Consider the following 27437-nt stretch of genomic DNA (forward strand, 5'->3'; position numbering starts at 1 on the left):
CACTGAAACTGTTTTTCACACCTTCTCACAAGCAAAGTCAGCGGAAAAACCAGATTCCCTTAACAACCGTGTGGCTAACTTAACAACTGCAGTGATTTGCTTCACAAATCTGTCAAGGAAGTTCGAAAAAAAATGGGGAAAACTTCATTTAACACATGTTTCCCTTGGCAACCTAAACGTTGGGCTCAATTGTGGCCATCAGTTGAGGACTACCTGTATGAGCTTATATATCTTAGAATGTTTTCTTGATCAACTTTTGGTTTCCTTTGTGCTCTCCTGTAAATACTTTTTTGATCGGAATCGGTGGAATGGCTATAAGGTTTTACAGCTATAAAATTAGGCATCCATCCAGGGTATTCTAAGATTTATCTGCCAAACGTTGGAAGGAATATCCATTGGGTTCAGTTCCACGCTGGGAAAAAGAAGCTAAATAAATAAATAAAATAAATAAATAAATAAATAAAATAAATAAATAAATAAAATTAAATAAATAAATAAATAAAATGGAGGCTGGTGGCTGATTGGCAAGAGATGTAGAAAGTTAGGTCTGTGCTCCTAATTAGACCCTTGAAAGACAGGGTTTGCCAGGCTTTTGGCTGAATGTGAATGCAAGAAATTCCCCTTCATTTAATAAAAGGGGTTTTGCCAGGACAAAGAGTCTGCTCAGTGCTTTTTGGGGTAGCCTCAGACAGAACAGTGTCCTGTTCTTTTTAATCCCGTCATCCTGGAGCTGGAGGTCTTTGGGGTGGAGCTACTCAGAAAGACTGCTTTCTGTCTTTAAAAGCATGTTTCTCCATTTCTCTCTTTGGGGGAAATATCGTATTCTGGCCTTGGTAATATTTCCCAAAATATTTCATTCTTCTAGGAAGGGAGGGGCATCCCACACAAATATAACAGCAAGGCAGCCAACTGTGTGTCAGAAATGCAATAGTAAGAAATTTGGCTGTCTTTTCTCACAGAGCGATTTCTGTTAGCAATCAACCTGCTTTTCGTTCGACCCTGGGGATCCTTTTTATAACAATTTTATTCCATCTGTTGTAGATGTCATTACGTAGTTTAAGATTCAGCATTTCCAGGATAAACCAAGGCACGATGAAGGTTTATGGCAGTGCACGATAAGTTCTCCTGGTCGGGGGTAGACTTCAAAAATTTCAGCAACCGGTTCTCTGCTCGGTTGCTGAGTGGGCGTGGCCATGGTGGGTGTGGCCTAGTCAGCCTCCTGCACCACAGTGGAGGAGGGGCATTTTTGCCCTCCCTGGGCTCCGGACGCTTTCCTCGAGCCTCCGGGAGAGTAAAAATGGCCTCCCCCAGGCTCTGGAGGCCCTCCAGAGTTTAGCTTAGTTTAGTTTACTTTACTTTATTGTCAATGCACCTCGTACAATGAAATTAAATACCATCTTCAGTGTACATTATGACTATGAAAATAAATACAAACACACCTTAACTACCATGTGACTAATTTAACAACTGCAATGATTCACTTAACGACAGTGGCAAGAAAGGTTGTAATATGGGTCTAAATTCCCTTAATAAATGTCTCGCTTAGCAACAGAAATTTTGCACTCGATGGTGCTCATTAAGTCAAGGAATATCTGTAAACAAGTAATTATTATTATTACTTGTTTACAGATATTCTATGGAAATAAGTAATTTTTCAATGCCAGTTCAGTTACTCCGTACCGGTGGTGGGATTCAAATTTTTTTACTACCGGTTCTGTAGGCGTGGCTTAGTGGGTGTGGCTTGGCTTGGTGGGCGTGGTAGGGGAAGGATACTGTAAAATCTCCATTCTCCCGCCACTCCTGGGGGAAGAATATTGCAAAATCCCCATTCCCTCCCCACCCGCTAACCTGCTTTCCAGCTCCGTTCTCCTGTGCAGGGCAACCAAAGAAGACCCAGATGATCAGCTGGGACTCAGTGGGAGGCAGAGAAGAGATGGGGACGGGGCCAGTCAGAGGTGGGATTTGCCGGTTCTCCGAGCTACTCAAAATGTCTGCTACCGGTTTTCCAGAACTGGTCAGAACCTGCTGAATGCCACCTCTGCTCTGTACCCCATTATTATTCATTCTTGTTACCATAAGAACACACGGATCAAATTAATGCCAGGATCTTGCCTAACAATGCATTTAGGAATGAAGTGTTGCTTTATAAAATGTGTATTGTATGTCCATAACCAATAAGCAGAAAATCTTACATCTCAAGGCCCCTTCCCCTCCGCCCCCCATTTTAAAGGTTTAAACCTTCATCGTGCTTTCGTTTATCCTGGAAACGATGAGTCTTAACTACATAACGATGTGTCTAACTGGTGGAACAAAATCGTCATAAAAAAAAGACAAAGATGTTTTACATGTCAGTGCAGATGTTAGAGGAGTGTAAATCAGTCAGATGCTGCCCATAAAACAATCACAATTGGAAAATTAAAAGCATATTAAATGTTCGATTGCAGCCTGAACCAGCTTGGAATGTAAGCAGCATATAGCACAAGTTTTGTAAGAATATAAGTATATGTTATACTCGTTTGCGATCGCTCTCAGGTCTTGTGAGTTAATTAAGCAACTTTTGATTTTATTGCGGTAGATTTTGACTTGTCTGCTTTTAGCAGGTGGCAGTGCTAATGTAACCTTGGTGGTTTTAAGAAACTAAATACAAATAGTTCTGGACTTACGACCACCACGGAGCCCAACATTTCTGTTCTTAAGTGAGACATTTGTGGAGTGAGTTTTTCCCCATTGTTAAGTGAATAATGCAGTCATTAAGTCATTTCTGACTTCTCCTCCCTCAACCTTTTTAACAACCTCTCTTGCCACAGTTGATAAGTTAGTCACCCGGTCGTTAAGCGAACCTGGCTTTCCCATTGAGTTTGCTCATCAGAAGGTCGCAAAAGTTGATCACCTGGTCTAGGGACACAGCAACAGTCGTAAATATGAACCCATTGCCAAGCTTCTTGACCAGGGGTGGGATTCAAATGTTTTAACAACTGGTTCTGTGGGCGTGGCTTAGGTGGTGGGCGTGGCTTGGTGGTCATGTGACTGGGTGGACGTGACTTGGTGGTCATGTTATTGGCTGGGTGTGTGGCCAATTCAATATCACTCACGTCGAGGCACGCATCTCCCCGCCTGGCCTCTCATGACTGTGGGGATGCTGCAACAGTCGTAAGTGTGAAAAAGGGTCATAAGTCACTTTTTTCAGTGCCATTGTAACTTTGAATGGTCACTCCACACAAGCAAAGTACCAGCAAAGGGGGAGGGGAAACTCCAGAGATGTTCCTGAGACAGGAAGTCTAGTCCTACCAAGAATGTAATAAGGGTTAATGGAGAGGCAGTTTCTGTAAGCAACACCAGAATGTTTCCTTCCTGCCTTCCTTACAGGATTAGGCCAGTAATTTCTTCTAACAACTGGTTCTTCAAACTGCTTAGAATGTTAACAACCAGTTCTAGTGAATAGGTGCGAACTGGTAGAATCCCACCCCTGTTCTTGACTTTTGATCATGTGACCATGGGGATGCTGCCATGGACGTAAGTGTGAAAAACGGTCATAGGTCACTTTTTTCCGAGGCGTCACTTTGAACCGTCACTAAACGAACTGCTGTACGTTGAGGCTTACCTGTACTTATTGTTAGCGTTCTAACAAACATCCATTCCAAACAGTAACTCTAAGACAAACATATCTCAAAAGTACCTTTATTAGAATAGCACGTGGCACATCTGTGGAAACCCGAATCTAAAAGTTTTTTCGGGGTTTCCACAATTTCTCAAACTACAAATCCACCCCCACTTGGTTGTCATCGCATCACGTGGCCCAATCACGATCCATCCAAAAGTAAGATCCTTATTTCATCCTGCGCCATATTAAATGACCTTGAACTAACAAAAGAATTTTATTTTGTCTACTTAGAGCTACTTAATTGAAATCATCCCCCCCACTTCCACTCTCCCAGGCTATGTGGCAACATGGAATGGGGCTTCCAAAGCTGACACTTATATTCTTCACCAAGCAGCTTATCATCATAAATATACTAGCTCTATACCTGTGTTTCGCTATGAAACTATGTGACTGGGCTTAGTTTGGGGGAGGAAAATAAGGGGGGCAAAATTCTGCCTCTGCCTACAAGCATCCATCGGTATTCATCTGGCTAGCGTCCTGTCAGTGTGTGAGAGAGTTGATGGCTGTTTGGAAACAGAAATGGTATTTGCTGTGTGAGCAAGAAGAAGACAGCAAGGAGCCTGGAAGGGGCTTAGCTGTTGGAACAGATTTCTTTTCAGATGGGGAGGGGGAGTAGAACTCCTTAGCATCAGAGCGTGTTAATAATAATATAGGAAATACTAATAGCTCTGATGGTCATTTTGAAAAATCCTTTCTTAGTGAGCACCTAGAAGCCAATAGAAACATTCATGCCAAATTTCAAGTTGGTAGGCTTTATGGTTCTGGAGATTTTGTCATGATGCGTGAGTGGTCTTTCGCTTTTATATATATATGTAGATTTTAGCAAAACTTTTATATATGTGCCGGCCTGAAATGATTCCATGCTTCTCCCTGATGCATTCATGGTTCCTTTGCTTTTCCACGGTTAGCATAATTCAACAACCTTCAAACATTTTATGTATTTACGAGGCTGGCACCTTGGCAGAACATAGACTCCTAGGCTGGAGCCAAAGCAAATTTACCAGCAGTTCCAACCGAATGAATTTTTTTTCCAAGGTGTCCAGGGAGAAGCCAAGATCAAACGCCAGATTGTTTCTTAGCTTTAATCTTTGCTCTGCAGGACAGGTAAGCCAGCCAGGAAGTTGATCTAAGCAAATCAGAAGTTGGGCCCTTGCCTAAATTGAAGTACAGGGAGGAAAGTCAAGAAAATGGCTTGGAAACCGAAATCTCGTTGCAGAAGATAGAATGAGAGGGCTGAAAAGGACTTCGGAGGTCTTCTAAACCAACCCCACTGCTTGAGCAGGAGACCTTATCCGTTAAAAGTTTGGGTTATTGATAGCAATCCTTCTAAATTACCTACCGGGTTCCTTCTTTGTAGAGAAGAAAACAGCTTCAGTGGAAAATACTTGTACCTTGTTCTTCATTTTTGCTTCCTCATTTATCATTTCAATCCTTTGAGGAGGAATACAGCTCAATCGGGTATGGGACCTGATCCAAGAAATTCATATTTTTCTGAACTCATACCTCCCTCGTTCCCTTGACAAACACCGACTACCTTAGATAGCACTAATTCCTTCATTAATTTGTAGCGTCTTCCGGCAAACATTCCTAAAATTTTCCAAGCGTTCTGTGCTTTCCATAACTTTGGGGTTGTTTCCAGATTTCTGGGAATCCCATCTTAGTTTGTTGTGAAATGTATAGCTTACTTGACCCGGGAGCTGAACTTTATAAGATAATAATATACACTTTATAGGAACTGCTGCTTATTTATTGACTGTTGAATTGTATCCCGCCTTTATTATTTTTACAAACAATCCAAGGTGGTGAACATATCCAACACTCCTCTCTCCTCCTATTTTCCTCACAACAACAATTCTTTGAGGTGGGATGGGATGGGATGGGAGAGAGAGGGACTGGCTCAAGTCACATAGCCAGTTTTCATGCCAAAAGCAGGAAAGAATAAAATAGAGGAGGGTAGAGTAGAGTAAAGTAAAGCAGAACAGAATAGGAATAGGAAATGGATGAATAGAGTAGAGTAGAGTAGAGTAGAGTAGAGTAGAGTAAAACATAACATAACAGAGCAGAACAGAATAGGAATAGGAAATGGATGAATAGAGAGTAGAGTAAAACATAACATAACATAACAGAGCAGAACAGAACAGAATGGGAAATGGATGAATAGAGAATAGAGTAGAGCAGAGCTGAGCAGAGCAGAGTAGAATAGAGTGGAGTAAATAGAACAGAATAGAACAGAATAGGAAATGGATTAATAGAGAATAGAGTAGAGTAGAGTGGAGTAAAGTACAACACAACACAATGCAATGCAATTCTTCATTGGCCAAGTGTGACTGGACACACAAGGAATTTGTCTCCGGTGCAGAAGCTCTCAGCATACATACAAGCAACAAGTGTTAAATCAGGATCATAATCATAAAATACAATCATCATAAATCATAAGATACAATACTCAGTGATAGTCATAGAATGCTAAATAAAAGCAATCAACATAAATCGTAAGACACAAAAAATGAAGTGATAGTCATAAGATGCTAAAGGAATTGGTAATAACAAAGACGAGGAGGATGATAATAGTAGTAGAGCCCTACTACATGGTTGGACATCCTAGGTCACAAGTCATTGTGGTGTGAATTAGTTGTTCATGGTCTCCTGCTTTCTAGCCTGGTGCCTTAACCACTGGACCAAACTGGCTATTTGTCAGCGAGTCAGAATAATTACCATAATACAACTTTATTGTATTTTTTTTTCTTGCAATAGAATGTGAACATTGAAAAACTCCAAGGATCATCCATTAACATTACAAGTGAAAATGGTTTGCTCAAAGCTAAATATTTGTATTCCGACTCCTCGTTTCTGACTTCAGTGGCTGGCGACATCTTACTGGGGAACGTCCATGGTAAGAGGGCAAAAAAGATTTCCTTAGAGCAACATTTCTCTACCAAATGCCTTTTTAAGGAAAAGTATTCTTTTTCGTACCCGGTTTAGTGCCTGCCTGTGTTTATAAAACTGAATATAGCACAGCCATTTTTTAAGTGCCTCAGGAGACTTAGAAGTTGAGCCAGATTTTGAAGATAACACAGCTCTATTAACAAACAAAATGGAACCTTTTTCTAAGGTTATGTTCTCTGAGAAGTATTCTGACATGAGCTAAAACCCAGGTGCCATTTACCAAAAGCTGCAGCCATATGTACAATTGCCCAGAACTAAAGCAATGGGTGGAAAGTAATCAAGGAGAGAAGCAACTTAGAACTAAGGAGAAATTTCCTGACAGTTTGTGATAAAAATCAACCATTCAGGAGACAATGGAGACATGTGAACAATAAATAAGAGCTTTATTATGAAGCTTTTGCAAAAGGGAATTCTGCTCATGGGCAGAAGATATGGTTCACAGGAAGGCTGGGGTTTATATACAGGTTCAAATATACAGTCTCTGCCCCTTTCCTGGGTTCATAATCTCCAGCTATATATCCAGCTACGCAACACCCCTATTTTTGTAGCATAACATCTGTTTCCTCGTCCTGTTTACCCATTTCCATTTCCAGTAATCTCCATCATTAACATGACACTGGACACCGTAGCCTGCCAAATGTATAATCTTTATACAAAACAATAGAGAATTCTTACATAATATTCCAGTGAATTATCACAGGTTATCTTAAATTAACACAGAGGTTAAAATGGTGTTACCATTGCTTTTATATTTTCACAGGTATAATTCTACACATCACACAGTTAGAACAATTAATCAGTGGAGCTACTTGCCTCCAGAAGTTATGAATGCTCCAACACTGGAAGTTTTTAAAAAGATGTTGGATAACCATTTGTCTGAAGTGGTTTCCTGCCTAGGCAGGGGGTTGGACTAGAAGACCTCCAAGGTCCCTTCCAACTCTGTTATTCTATTTTCTAAAACTTCATTTATTTATTTGAAAAAAGTTATACTACTACCAATGTTATCTAAAACATTGTCTCTCAACCTGGTTAACTTTAAGATGTGTGGACTTCAATTCCCAGAATCCCCCAGTTAGCATCTCGTGATAGTATCTAGCTGATCAGATACTTATTCGTATCTGCAGGATCAGGTCTTACTAGTATTCGATGGGAGGTTGTTAAAGTATACCGACCTTGCAGGCTAGACTTCCTTTTAAAAAAAGAAAACGGCTTTCTTTTAAAAAAAAAGAGAGAGAGATTTGAGTTATGCAGGCTTCTGTGGAGAAAAATAACTTCGACTTCTTTCTTCATTTTTAAGCAGTAGAATGTAGACGTGCAGGAAAGTGTTTCCAATTATTGTTCATGGGGAACAGAAAATAGACATGAATCAAATTGCTTCTGTCAATACATCATGACTAATTGCCCCAATTTTGTATTTGCTGGATGTCAGCCATAGTGGCAAATTAGATAATATAAGATAATATGTATTTCCATTTAAGAGAGCATGAAAATTAAAGAGTTTATTATATCCTATGATTGGTGGAATAGTTACTTGACCGCACCATTTTAAAAAATAAAATAAAATAAAAGTTCCTCTTCCAAATGACATGTTGAATTTTCTGCAGTTGGCTTAATTTTGCAAGGCATTGTTGATCTTAAGACATTTTATGTTTTCTTGAAGTTACAAACTCAAAGTGACAATGAATATTACTGGACAAGAAGAATGCAAAACAGATCCTTTTCAATTGTGCCACTGAAATATAAGATTGTTGTTATATAATTGCTTTATTTACAATACTTGTGGTGGTACAATATGGTTGCCTTATGTGTGTTTTCAATCTATTTAATTCTTGTTAATTATTTTTAACCGGTTTGAGCATCATGCCTTAGGGAGGAGTAGGAATCCAAGAAATAAATGAATTGCAAAAATTTCCTAGAGCTTGGGAGCGATCCCAATACAGCGAAGAGTCGGAATGAGGAGCTGCTCTGTGATAAAACAAAAATAAGAATGGAAGTAGAATTAAACCAGTCTGTGCAAAAATGATTATGATATCCTTAAGGCAACATTTGTGTATCTGGTACTCAGAAAAACATTTTAGCTGGGCGAAAAACAACTTACGGCACCTGGAAATTGCTGAATTATACCTTCTAGCACAGGGGTGTCAAACTCAAGGCTGAGAGGGCCACTCGAGAGGGCCGCTCCGTTTTCACAGGCATAGGGTTGCAGGAGGCCGTGGCAGCCAAAAATGGAGCTTGGCAGCCTGTTTTCATTGGCAGAGCCCTCTGCCCGCCACAGGTGCCACCGACAGGCCGTGCCCCCTCGAGGCCATGCCCCCTGATATGGCCTTCAATGAAATTGAGTTTGAAACCCTTGTTCTAGCATCTCCTACCACTTTCCAAGTTGCTATCGAGAGATGTTAGGTTATAGTTAAGCAATGCTCTGTCTCAAAGTAGTAGGCCAGGCTATGAATGGTGGTTTGATTGCAAGATAGCTCCCCGATTCTGTCTGTTTACCAGCAAGCCAGCCAAGACTTCTTCAATTCAGACTTTATGCTTTACCTAAGAGACAATCGGTGGATCTTGGAAAATTTATTCTTCCTGGGATTAGTTTAGAGCCAGATTGGAAAATTTATTCTTCCCAGGATTAGTTTAGAGCCAGATCTTGCCTGGAATCTGCTAAGCAAACCACAGACCTGCTGTTAGCTGAGAGCGGGAGGGGAGGGAGAGTGGGAGACAGGAAAAAAGAGAAAGAGAGAAAGAGAAGGAGGAAGATTCAATAAAACAAAATGAAGCTACAATTGTTCTGACCCATGCCCTTTCCCAACAAATCAAACACAATCCAAAATGAACAGAAACCTTGTAATGTTTTTACAAAATAATTAGCTGTGATAAGTACAAGCCTTGCCAAACTGTGCAAGACTTGCCAAAAGATAACAGACAAGAAATAATTTGCAAAATAAGAATTTTCAAATACAAACTCAGGATACTGGAATGTCCACGAGGCTGGAGTTTCAAAATGTCTTTGCCTTCTGCAAAGAACGTTCATTTCACAGTGGGCTTTTATCTTCTTAGAGGGGCCATTACCTTGCAGCCGAGTCACCCGTGCTGTTGTAACTGCTCTTTCCTGCGAGCAATCCTGTGCACTCACACTTGGCACAGGCTCCTTGGGAACCTCCTCATAGCTGCTGCCAGCCCCCACAATCTCTGAAGGCAGCACTCTACTCCCTAATGGTCCTGGCCCCTCATCTGAGTCCTCGCTCTCCTCAGCCGTCCACACCTGTTGCCGGCTGACCATAACAACAATTTGGTAAAAATAGCACTATATTCCTGCAGTGAAGTGTGGAAAATAAATTTGGCCCTGCTGGAATGTCTTTGGCATTAGTTTGTAATAGCACTGACTGCTGTTAATTTTTCTCAGCATCCCCAGGGTCACGTGATCAAAATTTGGACACTTGGCAACTGACTCATATTTATGACAGTTGCAGTGTCCTGGGGTCACATGATCTCCTTATGCATCCTTGTAATAAGCAAAGTCAATGGAGAAGCCAGGTTCACTTAACGTCCAAGTTACTAACTTAACAACTGCAGTGATCGACTTAACAACCATAACTTCAGCAATAGAAATGTTGGATTCAGTTATGATCATAAGTCAAGGACTTATATTTCTGTACATTCAATAATACAGACAGTTTCCTTCTGCCTTTATGTGAATGTGGGTGTGCGGTACATATTTGTAGGAAAAGAGCAGGTAGAGCTGGAGGGAGGAATTAAGCAAGTCATAAACCTAGAATTGTTAACGAACGGTCCAACTTCTCTTGAATTCTGTTGACCCTCATCTGTTCGCAGTTTACACTAGATTCTTGTATGTAAGCTTGGGTAATAAATATTCTGAACTTAACAACTTAACGTACGATCCTGTTCCTTTGCGTCTGATAATACTACAAAAAGGAACCTCTGATTCAATTCATAGTTGGTTTCAATCCCCTTTGGCTTCTTGCTTGTGCACCACAATGAATTGCGCTGTGTGTGAAGTGACCCTCACATTTTAAGATACCCACTGCTCTTCCAATTTCGTTACAGGTGATATTACCTTGGAGACCAAAACAGGGAGCATCACAGTTGGTAAGTTCTTGTTCTCCTTTCCTTGTTCACGCCTTTGTTTTTAATTAAGACAACACTGCTAAATCAGTTCTATGGGTTGAAAAGTTGGGCAGCTGTGCCTGGACATTTATATATATAAAAGCGAAATACCACTCACACATCATCACAAAATCTCCAGAACTGTAAAGCCTACAAACTTGAAATTTGGCACGTATGTTCCCCTTGGCTTCTAGGTGCTCACTAAGAAAGGATTTTTCAAAATGACCCTCAGAGCATTAGTATTTCCTATGTTATTATTAACACGCTCTGATGCTAAGGAGTTCTACTTCCCCTCCCCACCAAAAAGAAATCTGTTCCAAATGCAAAACATGAGCAGAGGAGTTTCAGTTTTAGTTTTAGTTTCACAGCAGCAACCAGCTTTAGTAGAGAACAGTTGAGCTAAGCCACGCCCAGGCTCCTTGCTGTCTCCTCCTTGCTCACACAGCAAATACTGTTTCAGTTTCCATGTTTCAGTTCCCAAACAGCCCTCAACTCTCTCACACACTGACAGGACACTAGCCAGATGAATACCGATGGATGCTGGTAGGAAGAAGCACAATTTCCCCCCCCCTCCCCAAAAACTAAGCCTGACCACATAGTTTCATAGCGAAGCATTCATGAATTTGGATTCAACGGTTCGTCTGCGGTGTTTTGAGTTCCACGGCTGGCAGTTTTACTACAAGCTCAACACAGATTGGATGTAATTCACTATGGCTTTATAGCAGAGTGACAGTTATACCCATTGGCAGGAAATAGGTATGTTCATACCTCACGCTAAGCCACCCTGCTGTTTATTTATATTTGGGCTTGCATCTTCTGTGAATCCTTTCATTGTAAGTTTATAAATCATGAATTATGATGCGGCTCAGTGGGTGATAATCTTTTGCTCTGCTCCAAACGAATGGGCTGCTAAGCTTATTACTTCAGCGTCTTACACGGCTCAGATATTTGCAGGGAAATTGTCTAGACCAGTGTCTTTCATACTTGGCAAATTTAAGATGTGTGGATTTCAACTCTGCCTGGGGAATTCTGGGAGCTAAAGTCCATACTTCTTAAACTTAAAGTAACTTTGAGAAGCACTGATCTGGTTGGGGAAGAAAATATGGCCATATCAAGTTAAGGTCAAATGACAACCTATGAAAAGCTGCTGCTGTTGTTTTAACCATTCAGTTGTGTTATTAATAATGTGTGTGTTATCTAAACTGAAAGGTCTCAGGCATTTTGGCTCCCCTGTGTATATTTATTTTTAATATGACGGGTTCCCAGATTAAATTAAGCAGCATCAGAATTCAGTGTGGTCTTATCAAATAATCTAAGCTTGTTAATCAGTTGTTCATTCCTTTACTTTGGCACATAATGTAAGTAAGCAATTATTTCTCACTGGTGTGTTGGCAAGCAAAAGAAATTTATTTTGATAGTGCGCTATGTCAGAGGGTTTCAAACTTTTTCAGAATGCAGAATTCCTTCCCTAGATCCTTGAGGATTTCAGTCAATGAATCCTGTTAGAAAAAGAAAGTATCTTGTTTAACAGAATAACAGAGTCGGAAGGGACCTTGGAGGTCCTCTAGTCCAAGCAGGAGACCCTATACCCGTGATGGTGAACCTATGGCATGCAGAGCCATTTGTGCAGGCACGCGAGCCCCAGCCAAACTTACCTGCACTGCGCATGCGTGCCTCCCAGCTGATTTTCAGTCGCCCAGAGGCTCAAGGGAAGCCTCTGCAGCCTTTGGAGGCCGAAAAATGGGAAATGACATAACAGGCCCATTTCTTTTGGCCTCCAAAGGCTTCAGAGGCTTCCCTCGAGCCTCTGGGAGGCCTCAGATGGCCCGAAAATCAGCTGGGAGGTGTGCAGTGCAGGTAAAGGGGTGGCAGGGGGATCGCACATGCATGCGCAGGGGCGTGGAGGGAGCATGTGCATTGCCTTCTGGGTGCTGGCATGCGAGCGCGCAAGCACAGGGCACAATTTTCGGCACAGGAGCCCAAAAAGGTTAGCCACCACTGCCCTATGCTATTCTAGACAAATGGCTGTCCAATCTCTTCTTAAAAAAACTCCAGGGGTGAAGCACCTACAATTTCTGAAGGCAAGTTGTTTCACTGTCAGGAAATCTCTCCTTAGTTCTAGGTTGCTTCTCTTCTTGATTAGTTTCCATTCATTGCTTCGTGTCTTGCCTTCAGTGCTTTGGAGAATAGCTTGACCCCCTCTTCTTTGGGGCAGCCCCAAATATTAGAAGACTGCCAGCATGTCACCCCTAGTCTTTCTTTTCATCAAACTAGCCATACCCAATTCCTGCAACCATTCCTCATCCAGTCCCCTAATCATCTTTGGTGCTCTTCTTTGCACTCCTTCCAAATATTGAAAGAGAATTAGGCTAGGGATTCTACTATCCAGGGGGGATGCAGTGGCTCAGTGGCTAAGATGCTGAGCTTGTTGGTCAGAAAGGTCGGCAGGTCGATGGCTCGAATCCCTAGTGTCGCATTAACGGAGTGTCTTCAAAACTGAAAGCAGTCAGGTTAAAAACCGCTTAGAACAAGAATCACTTGTGATCTCAGTTTGCTTCGAGATGATGCTTGTTCCCATGAGTTTTTGTGCAGCCATATAATTTTGTACGACCATATAAATATAAAAGGGACACGGTGGCTCAGTGGCTAAGGCGCTGAGCTTGTCGATCAGAAAATGGTCGGCAGTTCGAATCCCTAGTGCTGCGTAATGGAGTGAGCTCCCGTTACTTGTCCCAGCTTCTACCAACATAGCAGTTCGAAAGCATGCAAAAAAATGGAAGTAGAAAAATAAGGACCACTTTGGTGGGAAGGTAACAGCATTCCGTGCACCTTCAGCATTTAGTCATGCCGGCCAGATGACCACGGAGACGTCTTCGGACAGCGCTGGCTCTTCAGTTTTGTAACAGAGATGAGCACCGCCCTCTAGAGCCAGGAACAACTAGCATGTATGTGTGAGGCGAACCTTTTACCTTTACCTCAACCATCTAAGGGCAGAAATTTAGGGACCTAGAATAATCCAGACTGTACCCATAATATTTTTGGACAGCTATTTACCTGTCTAAAAAGATGCCCTTGAAACCTCAGGAATTTTAACCTAGGCTGTAGCAACCCAATACATGTGCAAAATAAATAAATAAATGTATGATCACTTGAATATAACATCAGAGGAAAATAGATCTTGTTTTGTTTTTAATAAGTAAAACCATTAACTTGGATTCAAATGGAGGAGAAAATATTGTTAAAACATATACCCGAGACATCACACACGCCGATAATTCAGTCCAGATTGTTTCACCACACACAGGCAGTCCACAAAATGAATTTATGGTGCTACATTTGTCTTGATACATTTATCTCATTTATTAGTTGCATCTGGTTTTGTCTGAGATATCTACTGAATAATTTTGGGATCTAGAATCCCTTATGCTTCGTACTGGGAACGAACGCACTACAGAATGAGGCGGGGCAGCTAAATTGGTTGGTCTGGCTTTATTGGTTTTCGCACGCTAACAGCAAACAAGCCCCCTTGAGGCAACAGATTTTGGCCTGTCTGACAGCTTCTTATATAGTCGGCTGTCAAACTATCGGCCAATCAGGTCGCAGCTGGGCGCCCCCTGCTGGAACCAGGCCAGAGGGGGAACTTCAGAACATAGCACCCTACATGAGTTGTTCTAATCATGTAAATTAATTTCCATTAGTTTCCAACTGGTTTGGAAGCAAAAATGCGTTTCCAAAGAACATTCCTTTTTGGTCAAGTCTTCCTTTTGTGGAGATGCTGTTGCTGAACGTTCAGAAAAATGGATTGTTTAATCTTTACCTTAAGAAGGTAATTGATAGTCATCTTCTTTTAATGACCCCATAATCCTTTGCAGGGTGGAGTCTGGGCAACTGAATGGAGTTGAGTGTTTCCTGGCCGGATGCTCTTCCTGTCACCAGTGCAGAGTTATATTTAGCAGATATATTCTCAGTGTGCTCAGAAAGAGAAATATCTGCCTCTACCTAGGATCGAACTCACATCCTCTTGATTGTGAGGCGAGAGTTCCACCTCTAGGCCACCACACCACTCTAGAAGGTAACAGATAGGAGTTTTAATGAATTAGTTTCCTGAGATCTTGATGTATGTTAGCATCCAAGAGTCTAAATATTATCGATTCCAAGAACCAAGGATGTTTGGATGCCAAATCTTGGAAATTTTAAATTTAGACAAAGATGTCACAAAGTCACTTCTCCTTTATATTTGTCTCACGGCTTTTTCCCTCTCATCTGTGGGCCAGATAATCTTTATCTGTTAAAGAAATTTGGAAATTAGGAAGAAAGCTTGATAGGAGAAAATTGTCACATTCTTTCTGAGGGAGCATTTGTTGAGTTTTTCATTGCTGAGCAAGAATCTCTTTTCCTCTGATGATGTACCGAGTTCTTGCAACTGTTCATCATCCGGTCCCCTAATCATCTTTATTGCTCTTTTCTGCTCTCTTTCCAAACATTGAAAGAGAATTACCATAGGGGTTCTACCTACCAAGGGCAGAAATTTAGAGATTAGGACTCTACTCGACTCGACTCTACTCTATTCCTGAGTCAATAACATAGCTATGTTCACATCTGTTCACATGAACACATATTTGGAAGACACAAAGAGCATTATATGAACAAGCTCTGACATTTATTTGCTCCACTGTATGTTCTGGATGTACTTGTAAACTGTTGTTGCATCATGCAACAAATACACATTAGCACAATGAAAAATCATTTAGCTCAAGATTACATGCCTATGATAAGTATGTATTTTATAGAAGACCAAACCAGATGATTCACATTAACCCCGTAGAGCTGAGGTGTCCAACCTTGGCAACTTTAAGTTCTGTGGACTTCAACTGCCAGAATTCCTCAGGCAGCCATGTTGAAGTCCACAAGGCTTAAGGTTGCCAAGGTTAGACACCCCTGCTGTAGAGTAACTGTGGCGTGTTTAGTTGGGGCAGTCAAATAGGGTTTAAGATCCCTTACAATGGAACTATCAAGAGCCACCAGAATAGACATGAGATAGTTCCTTTCAGTTGAGATACCTATTAATTCATGTGCAGGACCATAGAGACTTCTTGGCAACAATCTGAAACTGGTTACAATGATCTTTTTTCAGGACATCTACAGGCTTGAAGATTCCTTGGTGGTCTCCCATCCTAGTACTAACCAGCTCCAGCCCCAGTTAACGTTTGAGTCTAAGCATAGTTGGTCAGCTCTCTCAACTTGCTGAAACCTTGGTAGGTCTTCAAAAGAACAGCGTCAGTTTAGTTTAGTTTAGTTTACTTTTACTGTCATTATACCTTATACAACAAAATTAAATACCATCTTTAGTGTACATTATGACTATGAAAATAAACACAAACACACATCCTTTACATTCTATACATGGAATTGAAAACCCCTAATATTGCATTAATATGGCACTATACAGTAGAATTCAACAGAGCTACTGCCCTGGGATAGAAGCTGTTTTTCAGCCTATTTGTCCTTGTTTTTATTATCCTGTACTGTCTGCCAGATGGCAATAGTTAAAAAAAGGGGTGCCCAGGATGAGATGGATCTTTGAGAATGTTTTGAACTTCCTTAAGGCAGCGGGAGCTCTAAAACTCATCTAAAGAGACGAGAGCGCAACCATGATCCCCTGGGCAATGACGTTAACCCTCTGGAGTGCTGTCCTATCTGCTCCTGTGCAATTGGCAAACCATACAGAGTTGCAGTGAGTTAAGATACTCTCTATGGTGCAGCGGTAGAAGGTCACCAGCAGTTTTCCATTCAGCTGTTGTTTTCTGAGAAGTCTCGGGTGGTATAATCTCTGCTGGGCCCTTTTGACCAGGGGTGCAATGTGGGCATCCCAGGTCAGGTCCTCTTTTAGGGTAACACCCAGAAACTTAAAACTGGCCACTTGCTCCACTCGGTCTCCATGGATAAGCAAGGGCTGGATGTCTGATCTGTTCCTCCTATAATACACTATAAGCTCCTTGGTCTTAATTGGTGTTGTGGACCAAGTTATTGTCTCCACACCATGAAAGCAAACTGGTCCACCTCATCTCTGTAGGCAGACTCATCCCCACCCAGAGATGAGTCCCACCACTGTTGTATCATCAATTCCGTCAATTCTGCAGAGGTTTTCTAAGTTGAACCATTGCTTCATAACCAGTCTGGAGGCCTCAGGGGAAGCTTCCAGATGATCCACAAATGTGAGATTAGCAACTCTTTCCCCTCTTCCTCCTCCGCTTCTTATTTGCCAGACACAATTTCTTACAGCATGTCAACATCAGACCCTGAATTGTGGATTGTGGGGAATTGTGTGTCCCCCGCTGCTGGAATTCCATGTGTTTCAGTCTGCTGACTTCACTGCAGTGGTTTAAATTCTCCTTATGTTCAACTCTTTCCAAGACTGATTAAAGTCAGATGGCTCGCTATTCAGTAAAATAGTTGGCAGGCCCAAAATGATGTCATCCAGAGGTACATTCTTGCCAGATCTGGCTCCCCTCCCCACTTTCAGCCGCTTCCCAAGTTTTGTGAACCCCCAAATGTTTTCACCTCCTCAGTGCAAAAGACAGATCACTCACACAAAGCAGAAACAGAATCAAAGCCTTAAGCGTGCAAAGAATTTTAGAAGGGGTGGGGGGAACCCAAACCTCTGCGTGTGTGCATAGAGATATATATTTGGGCAAATGCACACAACCTAATTTGTATTAGAATCCTTACACATACAGTCTCTCTTAAGTGACAGATAAAAATCTCCAATCCTGTTGGATCTGATCCTTTGGAAGTCCTTGCTCAAAGTTGGTAGATTCTGAATGTCCCTGGCCCAATGAGCATCGCTTGGCCTCAATGCTTTTTCTGAAATATGTTACAAAAAAGGTCTTCTACAACACGTAGACAGGCAACCAACAGTGGGTGTAAAAGCAAAATGCCAAATTCTGACTTTCCAGGTGAGAGAGTCCCCAAAACTAGCTCACAAATAAGTGTGTGTGTGTATGTATGAGAGAGAGAAGAATAGAATAGAATAGAAGCTGGAAGGGACCTTGGAGGTCTTCTAGTCCAGCCCCCTGCTCATGCAGGAGATGCTATACCATTTCAGACAAGTAGCTGTCCAGTCTCTTCTTAAACGCCTCCAGTGATGGAGCACCCACAACTTCTAGAGACAAGCTGTTCCACTAGTTCTGTGATGGCAAACCTATGGCACACGTGCCACAGGTGGCACGCAGAGCCATTTGTGCCAGCATGCAAGCTGCAGGCAAACTTACTTCACTCTTCATGCGTGCGCCTCACAGCTGATTTTTTGGCTGGTTTGGGGCCTTTTTCAGCCTCCCAGAGGCTTGAAAAAAAAAAGCCTCTGCAGGCTTTGCAGGACAAATAATAAGCCCGTTTTGTCACTTCCTGAAATACCGGAAGTGACTAAACGGGCCTATTATTTGGCCTGCAAAGCCTACAAGAGGCTTTTTTCAAGCCTCTGGGAGGCCGAAAAAGACCTCAAACCGGCTGAAAATGAGCTGTGAGGGGCAGTGCAGGTAAGGGGTGGAGGGAATTGCGTGGGCATGGGCAGGGGGTGGGGGGCACGCGTGCATTGCCTTCAGGGTTCTGGCATGCAAGCGCACACACAGTTTTTGGCACAGGAGCCCAAAAAGGTTAGCCACCACTGCACTAGTTAATTATTCTCACTGTTAGGAAGTTTCTCTTTAATTCTGAGTTATTTCTCTCCTTTGTTAGTTTCCATCCATTGTTTCGTGTCTTGTCTTGCCTTCTTGGAAAATAAGTCGACACTGCCCCCACACACCCCATTTCTTTGTGGCAGCCTTTCAAATATTATGTTTTAGTCTCCAGGCCTTTAATCATCTTAGTTGCTCTTCTCCGTAACCAAGAGAAAGAAAGAAAACACTGTGGGTTTTGCCCTTAATATTTCTCAATAATGGTTTCCAGCATGTCTCCATCATGTGAGAGTCCTCTATGGCTCCATCCATAAATTCTGTTCTTCCTAGAGCTAGATAGCTCTAGTCTGTGAACCAGGTTGTAAGGATTCGTTCAGTCATTCAGTTACGTAGGATGGAGCTGGCTTGCTTTAATGGAAATCAACCAGGAAGAAAAGTAGCAAACATTAGCCCTTTATAGCCATGTAATCAAACTAGGTTTTAATGGAGTATAAAATAAATTCTGTATTTCCCAGAATTTATTAATTCATGCTGTGGGTCAGCAAGAAATCCAGTGCTGACTCTAATGGTCCTCATTGCCAGAATTATTATGTTTTTCAGCAGAAAAGGGAGTTTGGTTATCAAGAGGAGAGAGAAGGGGAGGTAGGGAGAGAGAGAGAAAGAGAGAGGGGAGGGAGGGAGGGAGAGGGAGAGATTTAAGAAACAAACAAAAAAAGCCCTTGTTCTTTTTGCCAAAAGTTTGCTGGACTGTGGTCATAACTTTATTCAATGCTCTCCTACTTAAATTCTGTGTTTGCACTGGGTCCCATAACAGCAATTGGCAAAGTGGAGAGAAATGGAAATAATTCTAGCAATCAAAGTGGTATTTGCCATTCTTCTGAGATTGTCCTGTTCCCTCCAGCTTCCTAGTTTTTTTTCATTAGGTTTCAGTTCTTTGGCCTATTTTTGATTTTTCTTTCTCTTTAATATATTTTTGTGCAGTCAGCACATGATAGCAGATTTCTGGAATTTCATTAAATGTAATCCCTTTTAAGAGGTATAGGACAAATGTGTCGTAATTTCCCCATCTTCATTATTTTTATTATAGTTCATTGCATAGTCAGCCAGATGTTCAGACTGGATTTGGCATTTGTCCACCTATCACGTCATTCCCCAAAACCTGGGATAGGTATGCTTATATATGCATTCTCTCCCTCCCTCCCTCTCTCTCTCTCTCTGATTGAGTGATTCGGAGAGAAATATTGAGGGAGAGAGAGATGGAGAGAGACAGAAAGAAAGAGAGAGGGATTGAAAGAAAGAGGTTGAGAGGTTGAGAGAGAGCATGAGAGAGTGTGATTAAGAGAGAAAAAGATTGAGAGAGAGCTGGGGAGAGAAAGAGAGATAGATGGAGAAAGAAATCGAGACAGGTGGGGTTAGAGAAATTGAGAGACTAGAGAGAGATTGAGAAAAAGAGAGGGATTGAGAGAGAGATAAATTGAGAGAGAGACAGAGAAACAGATAGAGTTAGAGAAATTGAGAGATTGAGAAAAAGAGAGAGAAATTGACACAGAGAGACAGAGAGAGATTGAAATAAAGAGAGAAAGAAATTGAGAGACACACACACAGACAGAGAGAGAAATTGAGAGAAAGACAGAGAAACAGTTGGGGTTAGAGAAATTGAGAGAGACAGAGAGAGATTGAGAGAAAGAGGGAAAAAGAGATTGAGAGAGACAGAGAGAGAGAGAAAGAGCAATACCACACACATTGACCAAAGCAAGTCTCTCCATATATCTGTAACATGACATACCTCTCTGCTCTTCAACTTAGACTTTTCATCCAAATCATGTCCGATTTCATATTATTATCTAAAAACTTAATATCTGCTGCAAACTCCCTGTAGGTGTCAAGAAGGGCATCCGGCCAGTGTACACTCTGCTCCATCCAATTGTCCTGACTCTACCCCAATAGAAAGGATTACAGGGTTGTAAAAAGAGAAAAAAATATGTGTGTGTTTATATGTTTAAATGGTGTGTGGATGTGATCATTCTAGCCATTGTCTACCAACTGTAGGATGGAGGCCTCTTCCACATGTTTCCAATCAATAGGGCCTTGAACTTTCTTTTGCCAATTGGGCCCGCCATACTTGCTGATGTCATATATGTAAAATGAAAGTATATGATATCATCAAAAGAATAAAAGAATTGAAATGGAAACATTGGGCTGGTCACACAGCAAGAATTGATGGCAGGTGGACCAAGGCAGTCTTACAATGGATCCCATTTGATCAAAAGCGCCCACGAAAGAGACCTAAAACCAGGTGGATATATCTTTGTTATAAAATATAAAGCTGAAGAAAACAAGAGTTCTTTTCTCAGATGCTCCCCCTACCCCCAACATTTATCAGAACAAAATTTAGCATATTAAAAATTACAATGGATGCATTTGGTGCCACTATGGCTCCTCATGGTTGTTTGATGGGATTTTAATATTGTATTCTTTTTCGTGAGAGCCAGTTTGGTTGAGTGATTAAGGTATCAGGCTGGAAACTAGGAGATTGTGAGTTCTAGTCCCACCTTAGCCATGGATGACCTTAGACCAAGGGTCTTTCAAACTTGGCAAGTTTAAGATTTGTGGAATTCCTGAGCTAACACGACTGAAGGAGGAATTCTGGGAGTTGAAGTCCACAAGTCTTAAAGCTGTCACGTTTGGAGACCCCTGCCTTAGACCAATTAACTTTTCTCAGTCCACTTCTGAAAACTTTACCAAGAAAACTGCAGAGACTTATTCAGACCATTGCCAGCATTGATTTGAAGCCACCCCAAAAAATCAATAAAAATTCAGCATAGGCTGGCAAATCCTTTTCTAGGCTCTTGAGAAGATCTTGAGGGACCTCCAGAGAAGCACGCTTTCCAAAATATACTAGATCAGGGGTGTCAAACTTGACTTCATTGAGGGCCACATCAGGATTGTGTTTGACCTCGGTGTGTGTGTGTGTGTGTGTGTGTGTGTAACTGGGGGGGCATGGTCAGCATGTTGGGGGGGCACCCGAGGTGGCCCAAGCACTTTGCCAGCGAAAACAGGCTCCCGAGCTCTGTTTCTGGCTGTACCAGCCTCCTGCAACCCTCTGCCAGCGAAAATGGAGCTCGGGAGGACAGCCCTTCTAAGCTCTGGTTTTCTGGCAGAGGCACTCCGGGCCAGTCCTTCGCTGTTTCCAGGGCAGCCCCACGAGCAAGATCTAAGCACCCTGCAGGATAACTCTGGCCCGTGGGTCTTGAGTTGGACATCCCTGTTCTAGATCATGTCAGATGCATTCACTTCACGCGTGCAGTTTCAGTGTTTTTGCTCATATTTGTTGTGGTCCGCCGGCAGCTGGCAGAGCTGGGAGCAGAGTCGGACAGTGGGGAGGAACATGGGCCAGTCCTGGAGTCAGGGGAGGGCTTGGACGAGAGATCTGCATCCAACACAGAGATGGGGCCAGGGCCATCTGAGCGTTATGTGCGGACTCTGGAACCTCCACAATCTGATATTAGCGAGGCAGAGGAACAGAGAGAGCCTGTTCCCAGTGCACGCTTGCACAGAGCTGCCAGAAGGCAAGAACAGTTAAGACAAAAGGGGTGACTCGGGAGTAAGGATTGGAGATGATTGTCCCCTCCCATAAGACATAAAAGAGGAGCAAAGGGACATGAGTCTTTGCAGGAAGCAACTTTGTTTGTTCTGGTCGGTTTGATATCTGAAGCTCCGGGTTGACTTTGTGCTCCGTTTGGCCTTGTACAGATAATAGGCAATTTAGTCATTGGCAGCATTTCAAGGGAGATAAAGGTGGGTGCTTATCAGCCTTATCCCAAAAACACTGTGGCAGACTTCACAAGCTATTCAGTTTGTGAAGTTGCACTATTCACAAACTGTTTGAGACTCATTATGGGCTGTGAATGCATATAATTCACAGCCGCTGAAATAAAAAAGAAGGTTTTTGGGAACAATGTGTGATTGTTACAGTCTCAGGAAGCATTGATCAGAACAATATTGTTACTCCCATGCAAATCCCTATGTATTACGGCAGCAGAACTTCAGTTTCTACTTAAAAAGCTAAAACCTGATTTATGAACAGTTTGTTAGGAAAGAAAGAGCCCAGTGTCCTTGAATAATGTGGAAGAGGTCGCACATCCAAATCTATTTCCGTTTGTATCTATGCCAATGTTTCTCCACCATGGCAATTTGAAGGTGTATGGATTTCAACTCCCGGAATTCCTCAGCCAGCCATGCTGACTGGGGAATTCTGGGAGTTGAAGTCCATGAGACTTCAGGCCATGGTTGAGAAACACCGATCTACAGTACGCATTCATTAAGTCCTTGGAGTCATTCTTGGCAAGAGGAATAAATCCAGAAAGCATAGTTTCCATCCTGTCCTTCTCCTGGGGCCTTTAGCTTTTTCCTTTCTTAATTAGGATTCTTTTAACTTTCTCTTTGGGAGATGTTATGGCTGGCAGATTTAGAGAAGGTTCCCAAACTCTATATTTTGCTTTTTTTGGTTTTGTTTTGTTTTGTTTCCCTCAGAAGATTCGAGATGGAAACACCCTATTAATTTGCGAACTGGGAACACGTCTTTCATATTTCACTGACTAAATCTGTTATTTATCATCTCCTGGGGTTATTTCTAAGCTAAGCAACAGTGATCTTCAGCCAAGGCACGTTCTCCTGTTAGGCAGAAGCAAGCAGCTCCCTCAAAAAGCAGATTCTGGAGTGCCATAAAGGAGATCAAGGAGTTGACCATCCGACTCTCCTGAAATAGATTACTAGACTCAGAATCAGTAGTGGCATTCTACCGGTTCAGGCCGGTTCGAGCGAACCGGTAGTAAAAAATGCTACCGATTGGCCGAACCGGTAGTAAAAACACATTTACTGGTTCAGCCAAACGGGTATTTCTTTCTTTCTTCTTTTTTTTTGACACCCCTGCACTAGAGTCTCAACATCCTTCTTATACTGTGGCGACCAAAACTGGATGCCATAATCGAAGTGTGGTCTTACTCAGCGGCAACAAGGACACGTCTCCATCAGTAGAGCTGAAGTGGATTTGCTTCTCCTCCTGGTTCTCTCCTGCCTTCTGCAGATTCCAGCCAAAATGTGCCATCAGCTAAAGAATCAAAATAGTGGTGACCCACATTCCCATCTTCTTTCTCAAATGTCACCAGATCCCTTTGGGTTTGGTGAGAAGGAAGCTGAGATTGAAGCTGTCATTAATAATGCCGATTCATGGCTGTATTTTTCCAGAAAACAGATGGTATATTTTGCTCTCCTTCTCCTTCTTCTTTTTCTTCCTCCTCCTCCCTCTTCTTCCTCCCCTCCCCCTCTCCTTCTTCTCCTTCTCTTCCTCCTCCTCCTTCCTCTTCCTCTTCCTCCCCCTCCCCTTCCTCCTTCTCCTTCCTCCTCTTCTTCCTCCCCCTCCCTCTCCCCCTCTCCTCCTTCTTCTTCTCCTTCTCCTCCTTTTCCTTCTTCTTCTCCTTCTTCTCTCCCCCTCCTCCTCTTCCTCCTTCCTCCCCCTCCTCTTCTTCTTCCGCTCCCTCTTCCTCTCCCCTCTCCTTCTCCTTCTCCTTTTTTCCTTCTTCTTCTCCTTCTTCTTCCTCCCCCTCCTCCTCCTTCCTCCTCCTCCCTCTTCTTCCTCCCCCTCCCCTCTCCTTCTCCTTCTCCTCCTTCTCCTCTCCTTCTTCTTCCCCCCCTCCTCCTCCTTCCTCCTCCTCCTCTTCTTCCTCCCCCTCCCCTCTCCTTCTCCTTCTCTCCTCCTTCTCCTTCCTCCTTCTCCTTCTTCTTCCCCCCTCCTCCTTCTCATTCTTCTTCCTCCTCCTCCTTTTCCTCCTCCTCCTTTTTTTGCATAGGGGTTAGAAAAGAGAATTTGCTCATATCTGTCATCCGAGAGCTTAGTTAAAAGGCAAGCTGTACTCTAATTCCCTTGAGATTAATAGAACTCCTGTATGGCCCTCAAAGTTTGAGCCTACCTTAATCTAGGTTTTACTTTGGTTTCTAGTAGTAACTAGCACAATCTTTTGCAAAACAAAAGAGAACATTTTTTTTTTTAAATCACCCTTTCTATCCCAGCTGCATTTTTATTTTGATGAAGAACAAGCAGTCCTCGCCCTACAACAGTTCGTTTAATGACCATTCGAAGTTATGGCAGCCCTGAAAAAAGGGACTTATTATGACCATTTTTCACAGTTACAACCGTTGCAGTTGTCCCCCACAGCCACATGATTAAAATTCAGCCGCCTGGCAACCGACTCATATTTATGAAATTAATAAAGATTGTACCATGGGGCACTTAACAAATGTCTCACTTAGGAACAGAAATTTGGACTCCATTGTGGTCGTAGGTGGACGACCCCCTGTGCTTTCTGTAATTACTAATGGGCAGGGGTGGGCTATTAGGGGTTTGCAGGGGTTCGGGAGATCCCCTAGCTAAGATTCTGTGCAGTTTGGAGAACCCCCAAATCCCACTCCTGGCCCTGCACATCCCTCCCAGCCCCTCCACGCCTAGGAGTCCCCACGCGGCCTGTTTTGGATGCAGGTAAGTGCAGGACACACATGCAGGCTCTGGGAGAGTGAAAAACGGGCCTCCTGGAAGTTTGGGAAGGGTGGAAATGGGCCCGTTTCCGGCCTTCGGATGGCCTCGGGAGCCAAGGAAGGCCATTTTTGCTCTCCCAGAATGCTTGAGGAAAGCCTCCAGAGCCCAGGGAGGGCAAAAACATCCCCCCGCCCGCCACCATGGTGCAGGAGGCTGACTAGGCCACGCCCACCCAGCCATCGGGCAGAGAACCCGTTGCTAAAAAATTTGAAGCCCATCCCTGAGAAGGAGAGGAGAGGAGAGAGAAGGGAAAAGGAGAAGAGAAGAGAAGAGAGGGAAGGGAAGGGGAAGGGGAGGGGAAGAGAAGAGAAGAGAAGAGAAGAAGAAGAGAAGAGAAGAGAAGAGAGAGAAAGAGAAGAAGATAAGGAAGGGAAAGGGAAAGAGAAGAGAAGAGAAGAGAAGAGAAGAAGGAAAGGAAGGGATGGGAAGAGGGGAAGGGAAGAAAAGAGAAGAGAAGAAGGGAAAGGAAGGGATGGGAAGAGGAGAAGAGAAGAGAATAAAAGAGAAGAGAAGAAGATAAGGGAAGGGAAGAGAAGAGAAGAGGATAAGGGAAGGGAAGGGAAGGGAAAGGGAAGAAAAGAGAAGAGAAGAAGATAAGGGAAGAGAAAGGGAAGGAAAGGAAAGGAAGGGGAGAGGAGAGGAGAGGAAGCCCACCCCTGCTAATATAGGTGATACCCTTGGTCAGGTTTGCTCATTCCATAAATAGAGAAAATTGTCAAAAAACTACTAACTGCTCATCAGAAAGATGAAAAATTGGCATCATTTGTTTTGTTTTTTTCTGGTTTCTTACTCATCAATCCTTGGGATAAAATACATGTTTCTGGGAAAATGACATGCATGTATAATGGTGTCTGCAAGGATTGTCCTCAGTTAATTGGGTTTAAGATTGATGTGCATATTAATGAATCTCTCTTTTATATTCCATCATATCTCTGTAGAATTTTTAGCAAACTTCTTTTCTTTCAAATGCATTTCTGAACTCTTATTCTGGATATAGGAGGGAGGAGAAGCTGCAATTAATGAAGCTTCACCTACTTAGTTTTATTCATTGGATTAATTAATGCAATTAATTGATTGATTGATTGGTTAATGAAGAATAATAGCACTTAGATTACAGCATCCAGTTTTGGTCACCATGTTTTTAAAAAAGATGTAGAAACTGGAAAGAGTGCACAGAAGAGCAACAAAGATGATTAGGGGACTGGATGCTAAAACATATGAAGAACGGTTGCAGGAACTGGGCATGTCTAGTCTAGTGAAAAGAAGGACCGGGGGATACAATTCTTCCAGTATTTGAGGGGTTGCCCCAAAGAAGAGGGAATCAGTTTATTCTCCACAGCACCAGGACAAGAAACAATGGATTAAAACTAGTCAAGAAGAGAAGCAACCTAGAACCAAGGAGAAATTTCTTCCCTGTGAAAAAACCCGACAGAAGTTGTAGGTTCTCCACCACTGGAGATTTTCAAGAAGAGACTGGACAACCATTTGTCTGGAATAGTATAGGGCTGTAATGGCAAACCTATGGCACACGTGCCACAAGTGGCACACAGAGCCATTTGTGCTGGCATGCAAGCTGCAGGCAAACTTACCTCACTGCACATGCACGCGTCTCACAGCTGATTTTCAGTGGGTTTGAGGCCTTTTTTGGCCTCCCAAAGGCTTGAGGAAGGCTTCTGCAGGCTTTGCAGGCTGAAAACTAGCCCCATTTTGTCACTTCCTGTTTTTCCGAAAATACCGGAAGTGACAAAACAGGGCTAGTTTTCGCCCTGCAAAGCCTGCAGAAGCCTTTCTCAAGACTTTGGAAGGCCAAAAAACGCCTCCAACCCACTGAAAATCAGCTATGAGGCAGTGCAGGTAAGGGGGCGGTGGGGGTTGGTGGGTGGAGACTGCGTGCACATGCATAGGGGGCGTGGGGGGCATGTGCATTGCCTTCTGGGTGCTGGCACGCAAACGCATGCAAGCTGCGACACAGTTTTTGGCACAGGAGCCCCAAAAGGTTAGCCACCACTGGTATAGTGTCTCCTGGCTGAGCAGTGGGTTGGACTAGAAAACTCCAGAGTCCTTTCCAACTCTGTTATCCAGCAAGCTCTGACCAGTTCTGGAGAACCAGTAGCGGAAATTTTGATTAGTTCGGAGAACCGGCAAATCCCACCTCTGGCTGGCTCTGCCCCCATCTCTTCTCTGCCTCCCACTGAGTCCCAGCTGATCAGCTGGGTCTTCTTTGGTTGCCCTGCACAGGAGAACGGAGCTGGAAAGCAGGTTAGTGGGGTGGGGAGGAAATGGGGATTTTATAATAACCTTGCCCCAGGAGTGGGGAGGGAATGGAGATATTGCAGTATCCTCCCCCTGCCATGCCCACCAAGCCATGCCCACAGAAGAGGTAGTAAAAAAAAAATTGAATCCCACCACTGCAAGTGTTATCCTGTTAAGATTAATTACCATTTTT

The 27437-nt window shown here is 42.9% G+C and overlaps 1 protein-coding gene across 9 annotated transcripts in view; it reads left to right on the forward strand.

Moving 5' to 3' along the window:
* FAM185A (family with sequence similarity 185 member A) overlaps nt 1-27437 on the forward strand; it is a 71783-nt gene that overhangs the window by 3807 nt on the left and 40539 nt on the right. For 8 of the 9 annotated variants that reach the window (XM_087934284.1, XM_087934286.1, XM_087934282.1 and 5 more), the window contains 2 exons: nt 6416-6554; nt 10667-10708. In XM_087934284.1, coding sequence (XP_087790410.1) covers nt 6416-6554; nt 10667-10708 — 181 coding nt within the window. Of the gene's footprint in view, nt 1-6415; nt 6555-10666; nt 10709-23337; nt 23664-27437 lie in introns of those variants that run through there. The other variant, XM_087934285.1, reaches the window with a different exon arrangement.

This window comes from Pseudonaja textilis, chromosome 5 (genome assembly GCF_049901715.1).
Source record: "Pseudonaja textilis isolate UNSWEBS1 chromosome 5, rPseTex1.2, whole genome shotgun sequence".
Taxonomy (NCBI): domain Eukaryota; kingdom Metazoa; phylum Chordata; class Lepidosauria; order Squamata; family Elapidae; genus Pseudonaja; species Pseudonaja textilis.